Source organism: Glycine max, chromosome 18 (genome assembly GCF_000004515.6).
Source record: "Glycine max cultivar Williams 82 chromosome 18, Glycine_max_v4.0, whole genome shotgun sequence".
NCBI classification, from domain to species: domain Eukaryota; kingdom Viridiplantae; phylum Streptophyta; class Magnoliopsida; order Fabales; family Fabaceae; genus Glycine; species Glycine max.
Window position 1 is genome coordinate 47,248,745 of NC_038254.2, and position 9,110 is coordinate 47,257,854.

The following is a 9,110-nucleotide window of genomic DNA, read 5'->3' on the forward strand; positions in this document are numbered from 1 at the left end:
TCAACTTAAAAAAAATTACACAGTTAAATGATTAAAAAAAATTCTGACTTCCTAATTCTTTAGTGATTATTATATAACCAAACTTCCTATACATAATAATAATGTGGTACATTTCATTCTAAATTACTCTATATCTATTCTTATATATAACTTTTTTTTAAAATTTTGTTTCTATTTTTATAGGATTTTTTATTTGTCTTTTATATTAATTATTTTATTTAAATATCTTTAATTATTTACAAAAAAATTTATTACTAAAATAAATATATTATCTTTTTATAAAAATTATATAAGAATACCAACACATATTAATTAATTGGAAGAAAAAGTAATTAAATGTAAAGAAATAGATTATGAGTCTTAATAATTTTAAGAATAATTTTAATAAAATAATAATTAATTAATTATTAATTATTAGATTATGATAAATTTAATGTTATTAATTATATTAATTATTTTTTAAAAAAATGTTAATTAATTAAAAGAGTATTGTATATAAGAAATAAGAGAGTATTTTTCATATATTATATAGATTCGCTTATTTAACAAAAGAGTTAGTATAAGAATTCCTCTGCCTTGTCTTGAACTTCACTGTCGTTACGCCAAACACCATTTTTTTTTCTCTTCCTCTGAAGCCATTTTTTCTTCCTTCCTTTTTGGTTTCCTATTCCTTCTTCAATTATCTCTCTTCATTTAGTTGTGAACATTTTTTCGGTCTCGTCGAAGCAATGGTGGCGGGTGGCAATTCCAAATCCGACATCTCCTTTGCTGGCACTTACGCTAGCAGTGCTTTCGCTGCATGTTTCGCCGAGGTATTATTCATTATCTGTCACTGTAACAACATCTCTCTCTTTAAAACTCTCTTCTGGGTATTCATTATCTCAAAGTTTTCTTTTCTGGGTATCCTCTCTTTGCCGTGATCATGTGTTAAAACCCCGTCTTTTATTGAATTTGGACTCGTTATTTGTTATTACGTACAGTAACGGATCCAACTACAGTGAACTTTGTTTGATACATTTTTTCTTAAAGTTCTAGGTGAATGTGATTGTGCTTGTGTTGTGACAAATCATGCACGTGATGAGCAACTGAGTTTGTTTTGTTTTTTTTTTTTTTTGTTGGTTGTGGTTAACTTGTGCGTCGTTGATTTTGATACCCTTTTGCTTGATCAGAATTCAATTGAATGTGGGGGTGCTGTAGCTGTGTTTAGTGATCAAATATGCTTTTTTTGTAGGTTAATAAGAGCCTAGCCAATTGCTTGTTGCTAGTTGCTAGTCTTGTGTATTAGACAATGGTCACCGAGACGCGGTTTTATAAACTGATATGATGATGAAAGTCCTTCAGTTTACACACTAGGCTGTTTGCTTTTCAAGGTTCAACATGTATAATGATTATTCCCAATGTTTAAAAAAATAGGGTATGCAGTTTTCAGCTGCAACGTCAATGTTTTCGGATTTTATGTGACAGCAATTGGGCAGTTGCGTTTGTCTGCATATTCCCTTCCCATAATGGCAAGGATTGCGACGAAACCTCGACCATGACTGTGTGACTGTGTGACCGCAATTGTTTGTGGTATTTGCAGACCAACCTGTTATGCCTTTGAACTTTGGCAACAGTGAAAATATTGCATAAGAATCAAATAGTATTTTACATAATATCTTACATGAAATAGTTATAGATTTTTTCCCAAATTTTCCTTAGCTGTGAATTTTGGTCCTGATTTTGCTCTGTGTGAAGATTGGTTCTGCTTGTTATATATTTACTATTTACTATACTGTTTTGCATGTTCAGTTCACTTGTCAGATGCCATACAGCTTTTACATGTACTTAGTCCTTGTATATAACTATATGTTTGAAATTATAGCTCGAATTTGTTGTAGGTGTGTACTCTTCCTTTGGACACCGCCAAAGTTAGGCTTCAGCTTCAAAAACAAGCTGTAGTTGGTGATGTGGTGACCTTACCTAAATATAGGGGTTTGCTGGGAACGGTTGGAACCATTGCCAGGGAAGAAGGTCTTTCAGCACTCTGGAAGGGGATTGTGCCAGGGCTACATCGTCAATGTTTGAATGGTGGTTTAAGAATTGCGTTATATGAGCCTGTGAGTTTGGGACCTTGTATCAAAGAATGTTAATTTATTTCAGTTAATATCTACTGCATGCTTATGTGAGCTGATGGCCTAAATGTCATGGGGATTTTAACAGGTTAAGAATTTCTATGTTGGGCCTGACCATGTTGGAGATGTTCCATTGTTTAAGAAAATTCTCGCTGGATTTACAACTGGTAAAGGCCAATTCTGGACATTGTAGGAATTTTTTTTCTATACACTAATATGTGAATTTGTTTCCGGATCTGTGGAGTGTCAACTTCTTGCTAGCAGGAGCATATGTTATTTCTGTCTAGAATTCCGATTCATTATGCAAAAGCAAAACTATAACATTAAGCCACTTGAACTTGTGTTATCAACAGGTGCTATGGCAATTGCAGTGGCGAATCCAACTGATCTTGTGAAAGTTAGACTTCAAGCAGAAGGAAAATTACCTCCTGGTGTGCCCAGGCGTTACTCTGGATCATTAAATGCTTATTCAACAATTGTGAGACAGGTATTTGCATATAACTTGATATGATTTGAGAAAATGGGAAGATGTATTCAGTCCTTTTCAGGTTATAATAGTTATGTTCAATCTGCATCCTAAACACAGGAAGGAGTTGGAGCACTTTGGACTGGGATTGGTCCCAACATAGCAAGAAATGGCATCATTAATGCTGCTGAACTAGCCAGCTATGATCAAGTAAAACAGGTAATGAAAAGACACTAGACTGCATTTTGGAGTAAAATTTTGTAATCTTTCCTCTTTTATTTTTATATAACCTAACAGTTTTGATGCAGACTATTTTGAAAATTCCTGGATTCACCGACAATGTTGTAACTCACCTTCTTGCTGGTCTAGGAGCAGGATTTTTTGCAGTCTGTGTTGGCTCCCCTGTTGATGTGGTAATTTATTGTTTTTAATTGTGAACATCCTTAAATGATTTGGTATTTTTTATTGTATCATCATTTTATACATAATGTGCTAATATTCTAAAAATTTCTTCAAGTTTTAGACTTTCTTTATTCAACTATGGTAAACTGATAATCCAGGGATACTTAAAAAATGGATGAATTAGTAAATACATCTAATGTTTAATGATAATTAGAGTTTCTTATGGACAAGCTGATCTTAAGATCAATTGGGGTGGATTTGTATGACACTTTTTTTATTGTTTTGGCTGCTCAGTGAGCTTCTTAGTTAGTATTCAATAGTCCTGCCATTCCCTTAATTCATTGTGCTATCTTCCTTCTGTTGTATATACAGGTTAAGTCGAGAATGATGGGAGATTCGAGTTACAAAAGCACCCTTGATTGTTTCGTTAAGACATTAAAAAATGATGTATGGTTGTTCTCCACTATTATTTATTTTCTCTCTTCCCTGTTTTCTTTATTATAAATATTAACTGTATGTGAGCATACTTGCTGTGCTTTTTTAATAAAATGCATCATAGAATTTGATCATATTTAATTGCGAGCTTCTGTTGACTGGTATACATTATGCATAATCCACAAGCACGTGCAGAACAAACTCCCTAGTGAAATTTTAGCGTTGATGACATCATTATACATTTTCATTTTTCACCTTTATATGCCCAAACAAAAGTGATCTTTGACATCATCATTATACGCCTTTTTTTCCTTATTTGGATCTAGATGTTGGGGAATGAAGGGGGAGGCATCAGGCATTATCCAAGAAAACTCTTTCAATATTGTTGAGTGTGTCAATATAGGAGATGATCACATAGCTTTGTCTGTCTATTTTGTATGAACTTGTTAAACAAGGAACTATGTTGTCAATGGATATCATTTCATTTATCACATCTAATTTTGGTTATGGAATGTAATGTTTTTCAGGGACCTTTTGCCTTTTATAAGGGGTTCATACCAAATTTTGGACGGCTAGGATCTTGGAATGTGATCATGTTTCTAACTCTAGAACAGGTACAAGTTGAATACTTTGTGATAGCTTTCCATTTTTCCTTTCCTTCTTATCACCTATCTCATGGAATTCTAGTTTATTTTTATAGCATACTTGTCTGCTGCGGTAGAGGTTAGAAGACCCAAAATTTGCAAAACAATTTTTTTATTTAGTATCAAGATTGCTAATGTATTGATAATGGTTTAGGAAGCATCTTGGCAAACTATGAGCTGCTTCTTTCAAAGATAAAACCCTTCTCCAAACTCACTTCTTTAACTTTGGCTTCATATTCATAATACTCACACTTACCTTTTCCTATCCTATAACTTTCATTATGTTTTAAATTTGACCAAGACATGCATGTCATTTAATTTAGTAAACAGATTTGTTAACAATGTGTCAAGTATAATGAAACAATGTCTTTTCTTATTTTACAGTGAAAGATAAAATGAAACAATGTTTCTTCTCTTTAAACGACTACTATTATGAAACAAATAGGGGATATTTTTCGTATGCGTTTGCATTAGTACTCTAAGAGTTTATGAGTTTTTGAAGAAGAAAAATATGATTATTTTCCTAAATTTAATTTTAAAAAAACATATTAAATCAAATTTTTATCATGGATAAACTCGAGCAACCTGACATGTTTGAGCCTTCATTTGACTCTGTTCCTAGTTCCTATAAACATTCTGACAAAACCCGTCTTGTTTTAACTTGTTAAATTGGGTTGTTTTCTATCTCATCTGTATCTTTTGTTTCTTGTGACAGGCTAAAAAGTTTGTCAAAACTTTAGAATCAGCTTGACTTCAAACAAATTATCAGTAGATTTTTTTTTTTGAGGAGACTCCCCTGGATGCAATGGAAATTGTCAACAAAATAAAAACTTCTCTTCATTTTGTTAATTGAAATGTATCAAAACATTTTTTGCTGGGGGAAATTTGAAGTATTAATAAATTAGAAGAGCTATGCCATCTCCCTGCAATTTAAAATTTTATTTGTTGGGCTTGGGCTTGGGCTGGGACTTGGGCATGGGAACTTCCTTTAAAAGTCCAAGCCTAGCAGTATGTTTCCATATCTAAGTGAAATATCAGCTTATGCTTTTTTTTTAGTGCAAAATCCGTATCAAAAACAATTTTCTTTACAGCACAAGGCATAGAGATCAAAAATGTAATTCTCTTCTCTCAAGAGGAGAATTTTTATTCAGGGCCATGGCCAATGAAGATAACTGCAAATCATTTTACTTTACTTGAACTCAATTCTAGTCTTGTATTACACAACTTAAAGTGAATTAGCAAAAATTAAATTGAATCAATCCATAGAAAATGGAAAGGCACAGGGCCTTAGGCTCTCAAATTTGGAAACTGCTTTGCGCACCCACAAATTGCTTGTGCACCCAATACTCTTTAATTTTTTCAAAATTATCCATGGCAAACTTCTGGATTCATAATCTGCAAAATTACGAATCCATAATCCGCAAGCTTATGGATTGACAATCTATATGTTCACACGGATTGACAATTTGTATGTTTATAAGGATTGTCATGTGTACAGATTGACAATCCGTATATCATACGGATTGACAATTTGTATGTTCATGAGGATTGACAATCCGTATATACATACGGATTACAGATTTTTTTAAAAAAATTATTTAAAAAATGTTTTACAATTTTTTTTAATTTCTAATATATTTAATGCACATGTAAATTTACATAATAAATTTTGTGGCAATTAATTTTGTTCTAATATATTAATTGTCACAAAATTTATTATGTAAATTTACATGTGTATTAAATATACATTAGAAATTAATGCACCAAAATTAATTGTCATAAAATTTATTATGTAAATTTACATGTACATTAAATATACATTAGAAATTTTAATGTTATATATAGTGATATTAACTATTTTATAATATAATTGATTTATTAGTTCAATTAGTTAGAACGTCCCATTAATAACCTAAAAGTTAGAGGTTTGAATCGTGCATGAGACATTAATTTTAAATTATGTAATGGGTCCATAGAGATTATGAATCCCTAAATTTTCCAGGGGTAATTTTGGAAATAAAAAAATGTTGGATGTATAAGAAAATCTTGGTGCCTAAGGATTGCTTAAGATAGATACTGGCCCGGAGTAAAAAAAGACACGTTATTTCGGATTTTTTTTTTCTTCTTAAAAGTAAAAACAAGACATACTTTACAAAAAAGACTAAAAGTGGTTTTAAGAAGTACTTTTTCATAGATAAAAAAATTAAAAAGTTTTATGAGTATTTTACTTATATTTTTCCTTCTTTTTTGTTATTTCAAATCACCTAAGAAAACGTAGAAGTTAAAAAAAAATAGAGCCCTTACTCCTAATAGGATTTACACAGATAATAAGCAAAGGTAAGAAGTACTTCTTCATAGATAAAAAAATTAAAAAGTTTTATGAGTATTTTACTTATATTTTTCCTTCTTTTTTGTTATTTCAAATCACCTAAGAAAACGTAGAAGTTAAAAAAAAAATAGAGCCCTTACTCCTAATAGGATTTACACAGATAATAAGCAAAGGTAAGAAGTATGTAAAAGAGAATAAAAGTGATTAGAATTGGTATACTAGTTGAGTACCAAGTTTTTGCATTGCAGCACTCAGACCATGTCGACCGTACGTTATACGTACATGCAGTCTATCTCTTCAATCTTCAGCAACCTTTAGTTAAAGTAATAGATCTTTACCTTCGGTAACTTGCTGAATGTTGATGTTGACAAAATGTCGTAAAAAGAGGATCTTGCTTAAGAAATATCAAAAGGTGATTTATAGTGCATCACTTTTAACTACTATTAGATTCATCTAGTTTCTATCTTAATTCCATACATTCTCTGCACAAGATTAATTTTTCCCACTCCTAAAAAAAATAAAAATTCCCCAATTCCCACCAGCCTCCACAGCCTCTCTTCACCACTGCAACACCAGTCGGTGGCCATTGCAACCTCTTCGATCTTCATGAACTCTAACTTCTCCAAAGATATCATGACGATGTATTGCAAAAAGAAAAAGAAAAAAAAAAGGATATCAAGTAATAGAGGATCTTAAACAACTTACCCATACCAAGCTATGATTGTTGAAGTGTACTTCACCTTTTACACCATTATAGGAGGCAATTTCACAATGCTATCAAAATAATCAACAAAACATAATTGGAACATGATAACATCTATAACCCGAACTTCACCAGATCCACCAACCAACTACCTACCACACCCTCTGATTTTCCTCTGAAAATGGAAAAACCAAAACAACATTCAAACCAACCATATCCGCAAAATTAAAAATGAAATAATTTGCAATTCTAGTTGGAGCAAATGCGTTCCACCAAAATTGAGCACGAACAAGGTGCAAAAGTATAACAGATATATAATAATTGCACCAAACACAATCATAAAATGCAAGTATAGGGGACAATTATCAAAGAGAAATGCTTTTTCAAAGGTTTCTACAAAGCTTAAATTGTATTATTCTTTAACCTCCATTGATTATAATTTTTAAACCAATATTTTTTTCAAAGTAACCTCAATAGGATTTGCGCTCAATCACTACTCTGAGACTGACTCCCTAGCTTAGCACGTTACTAAACCTTTACAGGGTTTGTGTTTTTGAGTTTAAGGCTGCATTTATAGAGTAGATAAACAATAGAGAGCTACTCAAATAAATCCAAATGAGATTACAACGGAATATCAAAAAAGATGGGTTATAAAGTAAATGTTTAATTAGAAATAAGAAAATGTAGAATAACAACACTTTGACATGATTGTTCTTCAATACACTACTGCAAATTGTGTTTTGTAATTATTAGCCATTAGAAATGTCAATAAACTATATGCAAAAAGTTGTTCTTTTTTTACAACGTAGAAAAAGTTTGATGGTTGTATATACTTTTGTGAACATTCTAAAACAAAACTTTAGAAACAGTTTCTAAGATTTGACGATTGATTTTCTATAAACTGAAACTTAAATAGAAAAATAAAATCTTTAAATATTTCTTCAATTTGTCTTCTAGTGAACATCACATTAGGTTGCATTGCAGCTCTTCTTGAAAATATTTCTTCAATTTTCTTGAAAATTAAGAATTGACAATCTTTGTTTCTGAAATTGTATGTGAGAAGTTAACTTTTTAACTTTTTTATACAAACCCTCTATTCTTAAGAATGTCCCAAACAATTTCAAGGATGTTTGAGCTTTGTTAGATTTATGGTCTCTCATCATCACAATATCTTCAAGAGAAAGTTATAAATTTTAGTCAAGTAATTTGATCTCCAAGAGAGTACGCTTTGAACTTTCTGATGCAAAACTTGGTCCATAACTTGAGAAATCTTTAAGAATAAGACTTTTTTTAATTAATTGTACTAGTTTGAAATGATCTTTAAAAGCCAAGTTTGCTTAAGCAACTTCTTGCAATCAAATTTCTTAACTTGCAACTATTATGAAAACCAACAAAACACACACAAAGCAACAAAAATAACAAAACCATGAAGACACTACTAAAAAAAATATATTTTTAATGATGCACATTCTGAGACGGTTATGCGGAACCGACTTAGAATGTCACGTGGTGGCAATTTTGTAATTAGAGGGAATGAAAACCACAATGATTTTACGTAAAACCGTCGTGGTTTTCATTCCCTCTAATTACAAAATTTTCACTACGTCACCTTTCAAATCCCTAACTCACCCGTGCATGCCCTCTTCTCCACAAACCCTACATCTGTCGCGTCATTTTCTCCATCCCTTTCTCTTTCTCCTTCACTTCTTCTTCCTTCGCACCTTCCTTCTCATTGGCCTCTTCTTCCTTTCCCGCACTGGTTCTTCAATTTTCAGTGTTACAGTAGCGTCGTTTAGTGTTTCTTCCTCTTCCACAATGACGACATCGTTTTGGGTAGTAGTGTCCTCTGCCGTGTCGCCTTTTGGTGGAACGCCCTCTACCATGACAACGTTGTTTGGCGCAGCGCCCTCAACTCCTATGACATTGTTTGTCGTAGCTTCCTCAATGGCCACAACAACATCCACGACTATGTTCAAAGGAGCGTCTACTGCTTCAGCGATGCCATTTGCTGCAACGTCCT

At 32.2% G+C, this 9,110-nt stretch overlaps 1 protein-coding gene across 1 annotated transcript; it reads left to right on the forward strand.

Annotated features, from left to right (window-relative positions):
* Window positions 1-526: 526 nt before the first annotated feature.
* LOC100802540 (mitochondrial uncoupling protein 1) lies at window positions 527-5,121 on the forward strand. The gene is made up of 9 exons (XM_003552172.5): window positions 527-812; window positions 1,878-2,096; window positions 2,200-2,278; window positions 2,465-2,598; window positions 2,698-2,796; window positions 2,886-2,990; window positions 3,352-3,426; window positions 3,942-4,028; window positions 4,774-5,121. Exons 1-9 carry the CDS (start codon window positions 729-731, stop codon window positions 4,807-4,809), a joined length of 918 nt encoding a protein of 305 aa, XP_003552220.1. The 5' UTR covers window positions 527-728; the 3' UTR covers window positions 4,810-5,121.
* The last annotated feature ends 3,989 nt before the right edge of the window (window positions 5,122-9,110 follow it).

Coding starts and splice junctions, on each gene's coding strand:
- LOC100802540 (XM_003552172.5), top strand. CDS start 729: ATGGTGGCGGGTGGCAATTCCAAATCCGACATCTCCTTTGCTGGCACT. Junction 2,599..2,697: donor ATTCAACAATTGTGAGACAG/GTATTTGCATAT, acceptor TCCTAAACACAG/GAAGGAGTTGGAGCACTTTG. Junction 2,797..2,885: donor GCTATGATCAAGTAAAACAG/GTAATGAAAAGA, acceptor GTTTTGATGCAG/ACTATTTTGAAAATTCCTGG.